Source organism: Trachurus trachurus, assembly GCF_905171665.1.
Source record: "Trachurus trachurus genome assembly, chromosome: 15".
NCBI lineage: Eukaryota > Metazoa > Chordata > Actinopteri > Carangiformes > Carangidae > Trachurus > Trachurus trachurus.
The window spans coordinates 25,514,092-25,533,098 of NC_139906.1; the positions used below are offsets into that span (position 1 = coordinate 25,514,092).

General features: G+C 42.3%; 3 protein-coding genes across 3 annotated transcripts in view; 2 read left to right on the forward strand and 1 right to left on the reverse strand.

Annotated features, from left to right (window-relative positions):
- The window catches only part of tmem254 (transmembrane protein 254), a 312,289-nt gene that overhangs the window by 138,665 nt on the left and 154,617 nt on the right, over positions 1 to 19,007 (forward strand). The window lies entirely within an intron of this gene.
- Positions 1 to 19,007, forward strand: part of plekhh2 (pleckstrin homology domain containing, family H (with MyTH4 domain) member 2) — a 136,044-nt gene that overhangs the window by 113,634 nt on the left and 3,403 nt on the right. The gene's annotated exons all lie outside the window — the stretch shown is intronic.
- ttc7a (tetratricopeptide repeat domain 7A) overlaps positions 11,606 to 19,007 on the reverse strand; it is a 58,287-nt gene continuing 50,885 nt past the window's right edge. The window contains exon 21 of the mRNA XM_083987999.1: positions 11,606 to 12,965. Within this exon, the coding sequence (XP_083844125.1) occupies positions 12,747 to 12,965 (219 nt within the window). The 3' untranslated portion in view covers positions 11,606 to 12,746. The remainder of the gene's footprint in view (positions 12,966 to 19,007) is intronic.

The following is a 19,007-nucleotide window of genomic DNA, read 5'->3' on the forward strand; positions in this document are numbered from 1 at the left end:
ATAGCATGAGACTGTAGCGTGAGAGACAGGACCTGAGAGTAACCAGAGTTTTTGTGTTTTCTAATCAGAGTAAAGTATGTGGAAGCTAGCACATGGAGATAGACGGTCTGAAGAGGAGCCTTGCTCTCATGGAGGTGCAGAAGTTCCTAAGGGAGGCCAACATCATTACTGTTAAGGTAAAGTTATGTGTTACTGTGTTTGTGTGGAAGAGGGAAAATACACCGGCCTAAAACTGCCTTGTTCAGATATCCATGTAGTTACTTCTGTCCATTATCATTATTACTGAAGTGTTACATGAGTTCATTTGGTGTTCAACATATTTGTACAGAACCATCCCATCCTTAGTTGTACACATTTTTAACACTACAAAATCATTTTACCTTCTCCTCAGCATGGTGCAGCTGGAGAATGCAAGGCAGCCTACTTTGCAGGAATGTGGCATGGCCAGTAGTACATCTTCAGCGTTATCAACACTCAGCTTCAGTGAGTACATTTAAATTGATAGGCTTCTGAACTGGTGCTGCCATTAAATGTTTTTGTTTCTTCATACCTGTCAAATATTTACATGGCCACATCAATAATTATGTCTCCCATTTATGTCTACTACCCTATTATCTGGAGTTCCTTAAGGATAAATCCTCGGAACTATCCTTAAAAAAACCCATCAAAATCACTGATTCAATGTCAAATCCAAAGGATTGTGTGTTTTCAGCTGTAGCCTCCACAGTTTCTCCCTCAATCTCTCTCAATCTATTAGATCTGCTAAATCTGTTAACTGTTTTAAGCGCCTCCTGAAATCATATTTATTGGTTGGCCTTTCTATTAGATTTTTTAAACCTACTCTTCATTCACCATTTATTTTTTTTCTGTTCCAACTTCTTTTATTAATGTTTTGTTTGTTGTTGTTGTTGCTGTAGGAAGCACTTTGCAACAGTGTGCTATTCACCACTTTCCGTAGAACGCCGCTGGGCGTCGCCATGACACTCAATTCACCGACAAGTCGGTTTCGCACTTCTGTCTCACTTCAAGCAGAATGGAGCTAGCCTAGCAGTCTGTCTTAGAAGTGTTTTTATTATTATTACAAGTTCATAGAATGTCCTCCGGTACGACATGTGCTGTTGTTGGATGCACAAACAACTCAAGGAAAGTTAAAGATTTTATGAATGGAGCCTGTAACGACCATAAAGCCAATCGCAAGAGTTGTGGATGTCCGGTTGCTACGTTAGCCGCTAGCTGTTGCTACGTAAACAACCGACTTCTGGGGTGGTGTGACGCAATGGATCATGGGAAAATAAAGTGGTGAATAGGGCTGTCAGTTTTTAGAAAAATGAGGTTCGAACGATTATTGAATGACCCGTAATTCGTTCGGATATATTCGAATATTACCCCCCCCCCCCCCCCCCCCCCCCCCCCCCCGCCGCGCCACGCCACAGCACACACACAGTCGCGGTGTTTTATTTTGAAAATTGACCGGATACTCTCGTTGTTTCATGTTTGACTTCCTTCCCAGCTTGACGCGATTGCTCGCGGCTCTCACACAAAATAGACCAGACGCTGCACGGTGCGAGCCGGCCGCGGAGGTGCACGCCGCGACACCACACCAGCGGTTAATATGGGCACAGAAAGTAAACTGGCTCCGTTTCTCGGCTCTTCGCGGCCCTTCCGCGTCCGGTGGACGTTCCGCGGCGCTATGCAGGCACCGGGCACTGCAGCCAAAGACGGTAAATAGAGTATCTTTGCTGCAGCCTGCATATCGAGCAGGTCATTAATGCTCGAATACAAACTTTTCCCCCCACATTCGAACGAATATTCGAATGTCGAATAAAAAGTGACAGCCCTAGTGTGCTATATAATAATAATTATCATTATCATTAACAATGTTTTCTTTGTTGTCTTTCTTTGTCTGGTTGCAGAGAGGTTCATGCCAGTCCACAGTAAACACCTGATTGAAGACTGCTGGTGAATTTTCAAGCAGGAATGATGACAACACCTGCCCAAAGTTCCAGTTTCTTCAACATTGTACCATGTCTGTATGAGACTCTGTCCCACCTGTCTTCAGTCAAGTCTGGACCCAATGACTCAAACACCAGTCTTGTCAAGGCTAAGTAGAGGTAAGCAATGGTTTATGTACAACTCAAACTTCACTTAATCAATCTCCCACAAGTGCACGGTGCCAACAGCTTCATACAAACATACAGTAGAAAAAAAAATCAGTATTACGGACAGGATTCAGGATTTAGGCTGCAATTCGACAAGGGTGAAACAAATACTGATGATCATTTAGTCCTGAAAAGTGACAGTTTCTACCTTTCACACTAATACAATAAAATAAATGAAATACTCCTGATGACCTGCAAAACTATATTCCAGAGTGCTGGTTTCATTCTATGTATAGCTCATTGGAGCTCAGTTTAACAACAGAAGGCTGAATTTATCTCTGTAGGCACCATGCTCAGGCACTGCATCAATCTAACCTTTGCTTTGTTTCTGTTTTCTGGCTGCAGAGAGGATCATGCCAGTCTACAGTGGACACCAAATGGACAATATATGAGTCTTCAAGTAGAACTGGTGACTGCTGGATGCTTTAAGTTCCAGTTTCTTGAACACCATGTATTAGGGATGCAAATTATCGAGTAATTCATTAATCGATAGTTGATAGACCTTATCGATCGATGATCGATTAATTGATAAGCGGCGATTTTCCTGAGAACCTAAATTTAAGGGGAAAATTTAAGATCAACATTCCTTATGGACTTTACACTAGTATTTGTTAATTTATTTTAAGAGCACAGCACAATGAAAATGTTTAAGTAGCACGTTATTTGGGACAGAGAGCTCTGAGGTTGAAGTCCTATCATAATGAGATGAGATGAGAGACACCGCTGCGTTTCCATTACAGATTTTTGCAAAATAAAAGCGATATTTCTGAAACTTCGAAAAAGTGCAATTGCCATTTGCGGGTGTTTCCATTGAAAGGTATTTTGCGAATGAGCCGTAATGCGTCTTGCGTTTCTATGGTGACGGCACAGCGATCTCAGCTGCCGACAGCTGTTGCTGTTATTGTTATTAACATTGACAAAAACAGCGCTTGATTGCTGAAAGGCAAAGCCCGTGTGGCGCTGCAGCGGCCACAGATAAGGACGCACTCACACGGGCCAGTTGTTCCGCACCGTGCTGAACCTCTCCTGTCCCCCGCTGGCCCGCACTCACACCACCTCCAACCCAAGCTGCTCAAGCACGGTTTCCTCCGTTGATACAGAGGGATTATTTGTTTACCAACACGGCGGATGTGCGCTTTAACCTGACTGCAGAAAGAACGGAGCCTTTTAACACCAGCGGTGATGATGTGACTTAAGGTGACATGTCGGCGCAGGAGGGAGTGGGAGTGTGGATGCGAGCCAAATTTCCTTCAACCATGCACGGAAAAGGGGAATGATAGGAAAGGGTTTTCTAATTTATTGAGAAACAATGCCCAGGTCAGCAATGCATGACAATAAACATGTGGTTCATTTGTCCCCTCAAGTTACATAAACCAACACAGCGTGGACACACGCGCTGTTCTCCGCGGCACCGCAACGAGCGCTTTTTTTTCTTTTCTTTTTTTTAAAAATTAAGCTCCGGTAGCGACCGGCTAAACTACAGAAGGATACTGTAAACCAGCGCGGATCCGGTGTGTTTATCAAAGCTTGGTCGCCGTGCTGAGGCACCGTGGGTTTGAGCTGCGGTCAGGCTGCATTACAACTCCTCAGGCAGCTCCGTGTCCGCGGCTTTTTGACTACTCACTGGTCGTCTGTGTGTTAGCGATGGTACAGCCTGAGTCCCTTATAGCTACAACAGGTAACAGTGTTGTCTCTTTTCACCTCCTCTCCCTCTCTCCCTTGTGTGCTGCAGTGCGCTGCACAAGTTTACACAGAGATCCGCTACATTATGTCGGCTTTGCTTGTTTACATTTCACAGTAAAACTCCCATTGAAAAGGAACGATTAATTGCAAGTAATTTAATTTAATCGATTAAATTCTTATCGACAATTAATCGATAGTCGATTAATTGTTTGCATCCCTACCATGTATATGTTAAGAGCCCTCTTCAGCCAAGTCTGGACTCAGTGACTTATTAGTGTTGATCAACACAGGGCAAGTGGCTCCTTTTTTCATTATGTTTATTTCTTCTATCATGGACTATCCTTCTTCATATGTATGGACACACACTGTCTTTTCAAGATGTCAACACTGCCTTGTGAGTATACTGGACAAGTTCTGTTTTTCACAGAGAATGTGTATAAGAGAGGTTCTTAAAGTTTATCAATTATAGTCTGTACTTTGGTTTACAATGGGCTTAAAGGACAATTCCAGGCGAATTCAACTCGGGGGTGTATTTTCCTATCATTTTAGGTCTAAAAGAAGGAATCTGAAGATTTTCAGTTTAATCACTCCCGTTTTGCAGTAGTTGCGTCTGTCCCCGCATCGCCACGGCAGCGATGAATGGGAGTGGATGTAAGTTCCGCTGTTAAGGCTGTTTCCAGCCCTCAAAGCCGCAAATTTTTCCCACAGACAGCGTCAGATGGAGACTCAAACATGCACCGAGAAGTTTATTTAAGCAAGCAAGCAAGCCGACATGTTTGTAAAACTAGATCTAATTCAAAGTCTCCCGCGAGACCCAGTTGCCGTGCTCGGTGTGTTCAGGTGCAGTAGGAAAGCTACAGTTTTTTGTCATAAACACAGGAATATCAACTCTTTACTTGCTTCAAGTAAAAAAAACTTCTCGGCGCATGTTTGAGTAGCCACCTGACGCTGTCTGTGGAAATTTACACTTGAAGCAAGTCAAGAGTTGGTATTCCTGTGTTTATGACACAAACGATAGCTCCAACTGCACCTGAATACACCAGCACTGCAACTTCGGGCTCGCGCGAGACTCTGGGAGACTTTGAATTAGATCTAGTTTTACAAACATGTCGGCTTGCTTGAAGCAAATAAACTTCTCGGTGCATGTTTGAGTCTCCATCTTACGCTGTCTGTGGAAAAAAATTGCGGCTTTGAGGGCTGTAAACAGCCTAAACAGCGGAACTTACATCCACTCCCATTCATTGCTGCCATGGCGATGCGGGGACAGACGCAACTACCGCAAAACAGGAGCGATTAAACTGATAATCTTCAGATTCCTTCTTTTAGACCTAAAATGATAGGAAAATACACCCCCGAGTTGAATTCGCCTGGAATTGTCCTTTAATTGGTTATTTCCTTTATAATTTACCATTTGCATTTGCTGACTGTAAAATCTACGCCAACAAACTGTAATTCCATTATGTGTTGTACCGTATTTTTTACGGTGAAATTCTGGCAACCACAGCTGCCAGTATTTTACCGTGAATTTTGCAATAAAATACCGTACTATATCTTACGGTTTTACCGTGTTTTTTCACTGATGGACTGTAATTAGGTTTACAGTATATCCGTTATTTTTAAAAGAATTTACCGTAAACAGATTTATATTATAACTGTTATTTTTACAGCAAATTACCGTAAACAAATAACAGTTCTCTACTGTGAAATTTACGGTTGCCAAAACAGCATACCGTAATGTGCAATACATTGTGACCATATTTTCTACGGTAAAATTCTGGCAACCACAGCTGCCAGTATTTTACCGTAAATTCTACGGAATTTTTTTTACAGTGCAGTAATCTCTGTCCCTCTCAACCCCCGGCACCCCTCCTCCCTTATCATCTCAGTGATCTCCATAGTCCAGCACTGATCTCTGACATATGCCTCATACTGACGACTTAACACCCTCCATCTCCCACAGCCCGCCTCGACCACAGGCATGGCTGGGCACCCGCTCTTTCGCTGTCAATCAAACAGATGCATGATTCTTCAAAGAATACACAGGCAGCCATACAATGTAGTGAATGCAAACATAAGCATACACTTGTGATCCTTTTTAAGTGATGTGCACACGTTTGTTTTTATTTCATAACCTGCATCATTTGTATGGTCCTAAGAGTTTTCCTCTCACATAATTATTTTTAATCATAATAATCATAACCAATAATAATAATCATATAAATAAATGTATATATAACCCTTCTCTTGTGTTAGGGTCACCACTGACCTGTTTACATGTTTTAAATGCATAAAAGTACCACATAGATTTGTTTATATCATCAAGGCTTTTTGACTTTGTCAGGAACCTCTATTTAAACAAAATAAAACCAATTTTTTTCCCCCACAAAATTCTAAAATGCTCTGGTTAAAATTATGACATTTGTGGTGTTAGGGTCAATTTTGACCCGGTTATAATGATAAGAACAATAATGAGAGTTAAAACTGAAATCATAGGTGCAAAACCAACCTTTTCATGGATAAAGAAGCTAAACAACAAAACCAAGAGATGAGAAACAAATGGGATGATAAATAATTGTTTTAGGGTGTTTTACAGCTGATTTAAGACTTGGGTCAAAACTGACCCTAACACTATAGATGGTAGCAGAAAGCTGACAAGAGGAAGGTTCAATTGAAGCCAAGGGGTATACTGATAAAAAAGGTCCAGGGACCCTAACCAGAAATATTGAAACCAATATTTTCATGGATAAGGAAGCCTAACAATGTAACCAAGAGAAGAAAAACTAATTGGATGAAAAAAAAAAGTTTTTAGTGGATTTTACAGTGGATTTAAAACACAGGTCAAAACTGACCCGAACACCATAGATGGCAGTAGAAAGCTAACACAAGACGAGGGATAAATAAACCTTGCACTAAAAGAGTAAAGTGGAACTTGTATCAACATTGAAGAGAAACTGATCGGTATGAAGAGTTGAGAAGGTGACTGACATGTAATCTAATGTTTGACTCGTGCCTGCACAGTGGAATTGTAGTATTTAAAGAAAAAATTATAAGCATTTAGTGTGAGGGCATAGGCTACACAGAGCAAAAACATCAACCTCGGCTTCCAGGGAGATCTTAATGAGCGTGCTCAGGAAGCACATCAGCTCAGCACATCAGCAAGGGTCCGGGAGAAATCAGTGTTTTTGGCAGCTTCCTGCAGGAGGTGGGTCACACTCAACCACATCAAATTAACAGTTAACGCAGGACAGCATGCTGAGAAAATGGGACCCTGCTCCAGAATGATGACGGAGGCAGAATACTGGAATTTCCTAAGAATCTGAGGTGACTTAAAAATATCCATAATCCAATACTGATGTGGGACGAATGCCATCATCAGTTGCTGAGCCCCAGCTAAAGGTCGCCAAACAAACAAAACCCTCAGACAGAACGGCCTTTGTTGTGCTCGTTGACATTGTGCTGAACTAAAATGGCCTCCCTGTATCACAGCACCAGGGCTTTGTCTCCCTTTCTCAGCGGTTGTTTAACACGAGCACCTTGAGAAACTCCAGCCAGCGGCGAGAGGGTCAAACAAAGAGGTAGCAGGTTCAGAGGTGCTGCTCCCTCGTGTCTCCTTTAAGTCCAGGTCACATTCCCTCTCATCACCACATCCCACTCTAAGGGTGATGACTAGCCAGCTGAGGAATCCAGCGGGCAGTGTGACATGCCAGCAGGGTGACCAGGTTTCCTTTTACCCCCTTTCCCTCAGGCCGCTGACAGACACATCGGAGCAACATTACGCTTCTATTAAATGACATTTAAAAGTTTAATCAGCTCCAATGGGCGACTGTTAGCGAAACAAAGGGGGGTCATTGTTTAAGTGGGTAATGGTGCTGGCACCGATGTGGCATGTGTGGACCTGGACCAAGAGAGCTGGAGGGTGATCAGGTGAGCTGGAGAGACTGATGGAGGAGAACACAGCGCCTGCCAAGCTGCTCTTTATGGCGGTGTTAGTTGACTCTGCGCTTGATCATTTCAGCCTCATAAATGAACATCAGAGCGGCTCTTAAATCTGTCTAATGCTGTGTGTGGCAACAACGTCAGGATAACAACACTGATTGCACATCATTCAGCAGGGTTATTTGGGCTGCTGCTTGAGGTTTGCAGAGCGAAAGTTTTATTTTTTGAACTTGAAAGTGTGACCTTGCCTTCACGCTTCCACTCTCTATTCACAGCTTTCATAGAGTTTTGCAGAAGCCCTAAAAGAATGGTTTGATATATTTACCCCCTTACCTGTGTACTGTAGCTTGCTGTAAATTACATTGGATGCCTTCCACGCCTGCTCTGCTCACCTTATTTTGTTAAAGATTACATAAATACTTAACTGGTCAACTGACATTCCAATCTGCTGCAGTCGCACTCACAAACTGGAACAATCTACATTAAAACTGGACGATTTCATCTCCACATCAGCATTCAGCCTTTATTATGAACATTCTCACCGATGCCACATGCAACTGCTTCCTGACCCACTAACATCCCGTGCTGGATGTGTTTTGTTTTGAATATTGATACTTGTAGGCTATGCATAATCTGTTGATGGTATGCTAACAATTTGAATTGTATAATCCTTTCCAGCCCCTCCCCCCTCTTCCTCAAAGGGCCTCGCCATTATACTAACTAAATACTTTACCATTGTAAATAAGAATTTGTTCTTAAAGGGATATTTCAACATTTTGGCAAATTCACCTATTGCCATAATCCCTACGAGTAGGTTCATTACCTTTAATTGTCGGTGGAAGGCATTTTTAGATTGGCGGGGCAGAGACGCGAGCTTCTCAGCTAACGCAATGGAGGATCATGGTATTTCTAAGTTTCCCTCATCAAACTAAATACATAATCCAACAACTCCAAAACACTCTGGTGGACAAGTCGTGACCTGCACATTCACCATGCTATGAAATAATAACGTATAGTTATGTAACATTACGACACATGAAGCAAATACTCTAAATTAGGCTACTTTTGCTTTTGAAGTCACTCTGCTGAGCAGCCATGTCTGGGATGTAGTTCTGGCTACAAACTATTTGCATAAAAAACAACTCAATCTCGTAATGTTACATTATTATTTCATAGCGTGGTGAATGTGCAGGTCACAACTTGTCCATGAGAGCATTTTGGAGTTGTGTATTTGATGAGTTTGATGAGGGAAAGCCAGAAATACTGTGTGCCATGCAGAGCTCACATCTCTGCCCCGCCGATCTAAATGCGGCTTGCGCTGACAATTAAAGGTAACAAACCTACTCCTAAAACTATAGGGATTATGGCAATAGGAGAATTTGCCAAAATGTTGAAATATTTTAAAATAAAATATTGTATTTCTGAGCTGATAGTGTGTCTACTCCTCACCTTTAGGCTGTTTTCTTTTCAGCATCTGAACTCTGCTGGGACACATTTGGCTCCCAGGGATGATCTATGTACATCTACAGTAACAGCCATTTAATTTATAAATGAGATTATGGAACTGCATTTGATCCTTGTAACCTCCATCACACCCCTCACCGATCCGTGACTCTTCGGCCTTGTTTGGTCATCACAATGATGGTTTATGGTTTCCTCCACCAACACCACCCAGCCTGTGCCCTCCATATGCCCCTAGCTGAGCTGGCATTGACACACACACACACACACACACGCACGCACGCACGCACGCACGCACGCACACACACACACACACACACACACACACACATCACAGTGCCCTGAATACCCAGGCCATGCACAGCTCACTCTAAGCGGTCACCACTTTTTATTTGTTTGCTGGTATAAAATATATGGACCCACCCTTCTGTTAACCTTCATCTTGTGTCAGCTTTCAGCTACCATCTCTTGTGTTAAGGTCGGCTTTGACCCGTGTCTTAAATCAGCTGTAAAACACACTAAAAACTTTTTTTTTTTTCATCCAATTACTGTAGTTTTTTAACTCTTGGTTACATTATTAGGCTTTATCCATGAAAAGGTTGGTTTTAATATTTTTGGTGTGGGCCCCTGGGCCTTTTTTGTCAGTATACTGCTTGACTTCAATGTAACCTTCCTCTTGTCAGCTTTCTGCTACCATCTCTTGTGGGTCGGTTGAAATAGCTGTAAAAATACACTAAAATCAATGATTTATCATCCCATTTGTTTCTCGTCTCTTGGTTACGTTGTTAGGCTGCCTTATCCATGAAAAGGTTGGTTTTACACTTATGATTTCAGTTTTAACCCTAATTATTGTTCTTATCCGAAACCGACCCTAACAACACAAATGTCATGAATTTAACCAGAACATTTTAGAATTTTTTTTCTGTTTTATTTTGTTTAAATATAAGTTCCATCCTGACAAAGTCAAAAAGCCTTGATTTATGTGGTACTTTTATGCATTAAACGGGTCAGTGGCGACCCTAACACAAGAGGGAGGTTGAACAATGTTGAGAAGCTCAATTTGTTGCAGAGAGAGAGAGAGTGATACACCTGAGTGCTCTGACATCACCAAGAAGGAAGGAAAATAAGTGAGATGTAATGCGTTCAAATTGATATGAACTGTATGTGTGTATATGTGCGAGTTGTGTTTGTGTGCATGTGGCACTCAAAAAAACATCACTTTATCTGCCTGTTGTTGCTCAGTGGGTCACGTCCTCCATTAATCTGTCTCCTTTTACCAGAGCTGACCATGCCATGTGTGTGTGTGTGTATGCATGAGCACAGCCGCTGTGCAGCACAACATGTTCATGTGTCAGTGTGAACATGTGTATTTCTACATGTGTGAGCACACCATGTAATATTTCACTCCTTCCCCACAGGGATTAGACCATTCATCTCCCGAAGCCCCTGTGTAGGTGTCACACACAGTGCTAATGAGGAGAGGATGGAACAAGGGAGAGTCGCCAAGCAAGGAGGGAGAAAAAGTAAAAATAGATTTTGCGGATGGCAGAAAAGAGGAGACAGTGATCGATAATTCCTCTGTGAAAATCAAAGTATTGATGAATGAGATTTTCATGCTGCGAGCGTCAGGGATGTGGGTGATAGCGGAGATTTAAAATAAGACAGAGAGGTTAGAGATTAGTGTTTGTAGCCCTACAGGGAGGCAGGGTGGTAAAGAAATTGTGGGTTTGCTGAGAGCAAAGACAGGGACTCTTCCCATAACACAAATCAATTTACAGCAGGCTGAGACATTGATTATAGCTGGCTCATACCTCACATGGTAACAGCAGACATCAAACAGACACTGTCAAGCCTGTAAAACCACACAACAGGGGCATTATCTGCCTCTCACTGTGTGTGTATGTGTGTTGTTCGGCAGACCAGATATCTCTCCGCTTCCCCAGTTACTCCAACTAGGGGATGGCTGCTAGGCAACCAAGCCACATCACATCACATCAGGCGAGCCGGGAAAGAGCGAGAGACACACAGAGATAGAGGAGGAAGAAGAGAGAGAGAGAGAGAGAAAGGAGGAGGAGGAGGAGGGAGTTGGAGGCAGAAAACTGTGCTGGCAGTATTACATAAGCCAGCAGCCCAGTCCCACTGCTCACATTAATGTGGTTAGGCACTCGGAAGTGATGTCCATTAGTCACAAGTGACAAGGCAGGTGAAGACGTGGCATCCAGCAGTGGTTTTCAAAAGCCATTGTTGTTTAGAATAGAAAGCATTACAAACAGATGAGTTCAAAAACACAAACAGAAAAAACAACACACACACACACACACACACACACACACACACACACACACACACACACACACACACACACACAGACACACATATTTATTTATTAGGGGATGAGTCGACTACAGTACTGTGCAAAAAGAACAAACATAACAGGGACCGATAACACCCCAGAGGGACGGTCCTTAACAAACACGCACGCATGAAGATTCATTACATAAAGACACATGGTATGAAAACACAGGGATACACACATAATAATGACATAGGAAATGACTGTGTGTGTGTGTTTGTGCACATCAAATCTGTGAATACATCAGAATAAATCAAAGGCTAAAATAAATCTGAAGTGGAGCTGCTGTTGTGACTGTCAGCCTTCACATGATCCACCTATCTGCATTTCCACATATAACACACAACAACATACATTCTATGTCAAGACGTAACCAGCACATCTCTGCCATTTATACATTAAAGATCATTACAAATGTTAATCATCATTTTTTAATACTTGCAAAAGAATCTTTGGTAAATATTTTTTTTCTATTCATTATGAAACCTGGATCAGTCTCCTGAGGTTATACAGTATACTGTATGTATGTTATAGGCAAATATTTATTCCATTCTTCATTCCATACAGCTTTCTGAGAGTGGATGCTAGGAATGTACAGTGGTGGTCTCAACTCAATTCCTGAGAACATACTCATCAGGGTATAGAATGCTACAAAATTGGGGAGGGGCTCTTATTTTCTTTTTCGCTACTCATACATTGATAAAATTAGTTCCATTCTCATATCTTTCTGCTATGAAATCACAAGCAGGAGACTGTTAGTACAGTGGCCCTGAGAGCTCAGTGCACTGCAACTTACAAATACAAAAACGCACAGCAAGTAGCACAGATTGAAGGGGGGGGGGGGGGGGGGGGGGGGGGGTCTTGTGTTTTGCAATTTTGTATTGTATTGTATTTTCTTTAGATGCAGTGTTGAGCTTTCAGGGTTACTGCAAGCTATTAGCATAAAGACAGTTGTCCAAAGATGATGAAAGCTCAGTAGATTCATAATTATCAGACAGATGACAGAAAGGTGTCTCAGTCTCATCTTACTCCCTGAATGTCAAACTATTCTTCGATTCGAGTCGATTTCCAGCCAGCATTTCTGTTGTTGGATCTGCATACAGACTCCTTTATAATGTGAACCCAAAGCTCCACCGACCCCCAGCCCAGGCCCCTCAGAGCTCCCTGGGGATGATGGTGAAGGGACGGATGGGGCAGGAAGCCTCGAGCTCCAGGGCCGTCAGGAAGCAGTCTGGGGCCTGACTGGAGCGCTGACACTGCAGGGCCTCGCCCAGGCCGCTCCACGCTTCATGGGAAGTGCTGTGGACCTGAACCGCATCACGCAGGACCTTCTCTCCCAGGTGGACACGTCCGTTCCTCACCAGTAAACGGCCCTGAGCGAACAGATCGGCAGAGAGACAAGAAATAAAAGGAAATTTAATTCAGCAGTAACACAAGTGTTTACTACTGTTTGGCTGCTCTTCATGTTAAGTGAAATAAATCAGATATTCCCATAATTTTTTTCGGGACAATTTCTCATGTTAGGGTTTCAATACAAGACGGACATTACATACAAGCAGCATGGAGGTATTTGGACTCTTGGCAGAAAATGTGTCATGAAGATTTGATTGATTGATTTAACCTTTATTTAGTAGTTAGTGTGAATAAAAGGTCAATCAAACAGTTAATCAAACAGGGATTCAAATAGAACAATGTTGCTGAATTTAAGTCAAAAAGCTGACCTATGGCATGCTCTCATTTTCACAATACACCATTTTTTTTTATCCTTAATGTTGACCATTAAAACATTTTTCATAGCATGATAAGACCAAGTAAGCAGATGGTGGCTTTTTGCAAAAAAAAAAAAAATCCAAATCTTGGATTATAATGCCTGCTGTCCTGTGGACTAGTTTAGAATTTTAAAACAGCAGCAACAACAAACTGTACTACACTTGATATTCAACTGGGTTTTCACCGATGTGCTGATGTCGGGGAGAAAATCCACAAATCATGAGAAAAATGCCTGGTTTTACTGGATTCAGTAAATGCACTGAGATTGACCATTAACTTAACAGTGATTTACATCCCATCAAACAGCTGGAACATCATTTCATGTCAGGGGATATTGTTCAGCTGTAACCCCTCTGGCAAAATCTAACATTTAAGAACCGGCTGACAAAAAGAGTATGGGAGGTCATACCCAAAAGACAACCATGGATGTCTTAACAAGCTTCCTAACATTTTGTACTGCAATGTTAAACCTGTAGGCCTCTGTACAGTACAATTATGTGACTGCTCTGGAAGTAGGCTATATAGTTAACATTGAGTTAGACTGTGTGGCGTTGATTGACGCGTGACGAGCTTCGGCAATATTGTGGCTTTTACATAAAAAAAAGGTTGTAATACATCCTCTCACCAGTATTATATCTTCAGGATGGATTGGAGGCTACAGTGAGTTGCCATAGAAACAAGACATGCTGGGGCTGGCTGGTTAGCGTGCCGATTTGAGGAATTGAACGACGTGCAAGTTAACATTGGCATTGCTTTCCTCCAGACGGCAACCATGTTTGATGCTGAACTCACAACATTTCTTATTGACTGGTGATAAACCAGCTGCTAATGCTAACGTTAGCTATGTGGCCATAGAAGAAATTGTGTAGGCTAGCCTACTCATTACTTTACTTCACACAGGTCAAATTTGGCCCAATATACAATTTTATGTGGCCTGTGAGAAAATATTTCTCTTATTAATGGCCCGCCAGTATTGTGCTCACCCTTCTCACACTACAAATCCCATAATACACTGCAACAGCTATTCCAACAACTCCAACTCATCCATACTCAAACATCCTGGCTGTGCCCTGGACCAGTCTTAAAACATAAGGCAACCGAGCCTTTTCATCTGTGGCCCCCAGGCTCTGGAATGCCCTCCCCCCACACTGAAGAGCCTCTTCAAGGCGCAGCTATAAACGTACCTTTTTTTCCACAAGCTTTTGAATCGTGAGATATTTAATTGTTATATTCAGTGTTGTTTTCCCACTGTCACACATACGTATGGTGTTTTCTTTCTGATGCCTTGTATTCTGTCTTTTAAACTGTTTGTGAAGCACTTTGTGACTCTGAGCTGTGAAATGTGCTATATAAATAAAGAATTCTTCTTCTTCGTCTTCTTCTTCTTCTTATTGTTACTATCATTATTATCATTATTATTATTATTATCATCACATATGATATTCTATGTTTAGCATGTGTAGACCATGACATTATAATTTACTACCTACTGTACTGTAGCTAGCTTACATTTTGGAAGCATTAACTTATCAACAGCAAGCACAATGTCAGCCTTGGTGATTGCATGCTGCAGCCCCAAGGATCCACACATCCTCCAACCAGGTGATTCTTGGCTTACCAGCTGATTAAGTTCACAAGCCAGGTAAGTAAGAAGACAGACAATAAGGCATCTGGCTGTAACTGTCTCCCCCAAGCAATTCAAAACTCAAGATTCAAAATCATTATTTTATAAAATGAAGTGTCTCTGGTGGAAGGCAGAACATTAATAATAAAAATGCTATAAAATATGCTGGTATGTACCTTTAAAGAACATGTTATTCCAAAGTGTTCATCTGCGGTGGCGTGCTGGGCAACGACTGCCCAGGGCTCTGCCAGGCAGAGTGGTGGGTATGCATGCGATTTCCACACTCACTGGTTTTAGACTGTATCAGTGTGAACTGTATGTGTGTGTGTGTGTGGCAGAAATGGCTGAAGATGGGAGGACAGAAGTAGGCTATTTCATATAAAATGTATGGATGCATACACTGAGTAAGTGGCTTGTGTGTGTGTCGAAAAGAGTAAGAGTGAGAAAGTGAGGGATATTAAAGTGTTGTGACATACAGAACTTTGTGTGAGTGTGTGTGAGTGTGTGTGTCTGCACTGTTTCATCAGAGGGCTTCACCCAACTGACCAACAGCATGAAGCTAAATCTGTCTCACGCAAAAACATATTGCACAGACACACACACACACACACACACACACACACACACACACACACACACACACACACACACACACACACACACACACACATGAAAGCTACACTGTCATGCATGATATGCAGTCTCAAGGTGACAACAGGCAGACACTCTTGCACAATATCATCCCCTCCCTCACTTTGAATATCTGTTACACACACAAACATGCATGCATGCGATGATGCACACACACATGCACGCACGCACAACCGTACACATTCTCTTTGCTGGCCTGAGGTCAGACAGACGAGTCTTGTTATGCAGCTCCAGATTAATTGGACTGAAATTCACATAGCTGTCTAGGGGCTCTGTTGCAACTTTCAATAAGAGCACACACGCACGCACAAACACACAACCATACACACAAAACAACACACATATATGTGCGCATGTGTGCACGCACATTCTCTCCCTCTTCCTCTGTTCTTCTTTTGACAGTGCTGCTGTGTGGGAAACAGAGGAAGATCGAAACTCTTGGGTACTGAGAAAACCTGTCAAAGGATGTGCACACAGATTTACCAGCTTGTGTGTGTGTTTGTGTGTATACAGTAGCAGAAGTGTGTACGGGTGTTTGCTGGAGGTGGATGATGTATTCCTTGCCGCTGGTTTAGCCACTAGCTTCCACATCTTACTGTCTGTGCTCTCCAGTCTCCAGACACACAGGGGTTACATTGTTCCAGTTTCTAGCATAAACACATTCAGCTCCTGGGCTAACACACACACACACACACACACACACACACACACACACACACACACACACACACACACACACACACACACACACACACACACACACACACACACACACACACACACACACACACACACACACACACACACACACACACACACACACACACACACACACACACACACACACACTACAGTTATGCCGATAAACAAGGCCAACAATACATCATGTAAAATGAAAGTTGGGTATTTTTCTAGGAGAAAAATAGATCAATGTTAACCTTACATCTGTCCATTAGGTACAAGACATAATTAGCTTAACTTGGCAGGACTGAACATCTAGCCTGGTCAAAGTCAATACAGTAAATAAACTTACCAAACATAATTTGTATAGTTTATAGCTTTTAATGTGTCTAAATGTGTTTAAAGGGATAAAATTGGCCCATTGCCATAATTGCTATAGTCATAGCAGTAGATTCATTACCTTCATTTGTCAGTGCAAGCTATTTTTAGAACGGTGGAGCCGAGCCGTGAGCTGCTCAGAGCTACGCTACGGAGGCTAGTGGGGATTTCTTGGTTTCCCTCATCAAATACACAATCCAACAACTCCAAAACGCTCTGATGGACAAGTTGTGACCTGCACATTCACCACGCTATGAGATAATAATGGGACGTTACGAGACAGAGTTGTTTTAGAGGCAAATGCAGATACTGCTTGCCGAAAAACTGCTCTCGACAGGAATGCGCATCAGCAGTTTTGTATGAATTTACCTCGAAAACAACAGACCGTGCAAGTCTCTTTTACCGCGCACTACTTTCATGCATGCACATTCGTCTCAGTGACTAACACTTCATCATGGCACCTGTTAGTGGGTGGGATTTATTAGGCAGCAGGTGAACATGTTGACCTCAAAGTTTAAAAATGGGCAGTGTAAGGATCTGATCCAGTTCTACAAGGGCGACTGGGTCTCTCATGTGCTGCAGCTGCAGCTCTTGTGGGCTGTTCCCAGGTCTGCAGTGGTCAGGATCTATCAAAGTGGTCCAAGGAAGGAACAGTGGTGAAGCGGCCACAGGCTCACTGATACACGTGGGGAGAGAAGGCTGGCCTGTGTGCTCCCATCCAACAGACCAGATACTGTTGCTCAGACTGCTGAACAAGTTCATGCTGCTTCTGATAGAAAGCTGTCAGAATACACAGTGCAGCGCAGTTTGTTGTGTATGTGACCGAAAAAGGGACCAACACAATATTAGGGCAGGTGGTCAGAATGAAATGCCTGATCGGTGCTGGAGCAAGATAAAGCTCTTGACTTTTGTGACCTTTGTCTGCAAATTTTACAGTATCAGTGGCAAACTGTTGTGCTAAGGGTGGATTTGAGATGGAGAAAGCTCCTGTATCGTAATATACTGTATGTGTAATTATTGAAGAAGCCCTTAAGAAGGCCAGCAAGAAAGTAATCAGTTTTTCCTCTAATCAAACTGAAACTGAAATGTGAGAGTGGGGTTAACAGCCCTGTGCAAATGGACAATGCAGATAATAGGCCCTGCCAATACTTCATCATACACAGTTACACCCACTAGCTGTTGGTGTAACTTTTGCTTAACAATTAAAAAGTTGGGTAGTTGTGTAAATTAAATGTGAGAGTTTTTAGAGGCTTTGGTCAGTGTCTTCGTGTCAGGGAAGGCTAATGCTGCACAGCACAGCACTAACACACACAATGGTCATAACAGACAAAAACCGAACTATTGCCTTACATTTTGAGAACAGAAAATCATTCAGAGTTAGATGGAGAAGGTGAAGATGTCCTACACGGGCCAAGTATACTAATCGCAGAGTTGATGGTACAATCTCAACCCACAGTGTCCTTGGGCAAGACACTGGATCTTCAATTGTCTGTGATGATCAAGTCATGGCAGCTTACTTTACATTGTTATATGAATATGAATGGGTGAATGAGAGAAATTGTAAGGTGTTATGGATGAAAGCGCTTTATAAATGCAGCCATGAAAAAAGATAAAAGAGGGGGTAGGAGAGTGAACAGATTAAAAAAAAAAGGATGTGAGTGTGAGTGTTGAAGAACACTGAGATTGCTACTGAGTGTTTCTGGCATTACACAGATAAAACTGGTATCTATTGGTTTCGCTTTAATTACTCGCAGCCATCTGTCTCCAGTTTTACCTCAGCTGATCCCATCAGGCTTGGCAGCATAGGTTGGTTTCTTGTCGTGCCATTAAAGCGCAACTGAGCTGAACTAAGCCAAACTGAGTGAGTGGGCAGTGCTGTTTTCATCCATCTTTTAAGTGAAATTTAACCAAACTTTTGAAATGCTGCAACAATAAACAGTATTTAATTAAGTGCATTTCCATCAGCTAGATTGAAGGCAATAAAAAAAGCTTCCTGGATGTCACAAAGAAAACACACCCAGCAGAGATTTGATTATAGAATTGATTAGCATTGGGGAAATTCGTTTTTGTTCTTTGGTATCAGCTAATGTAATTTATTTTTCAAAGACAAAGACAGAGAGTTCTTTGTAATGTTCTTACATGCCAACTAAAGTTAAGCATCAACCATAGGGATTTATGTATGGGAGCAAGATGTACTGGGTAACTTCTTTATCAGCTAAAGATAACATTAAAGCATTTCATTATGACCCAACTAACCAAATACTGACAAGCCACACACTTAACGTGTGGAGTTGTGGAGCAGGATGAATGC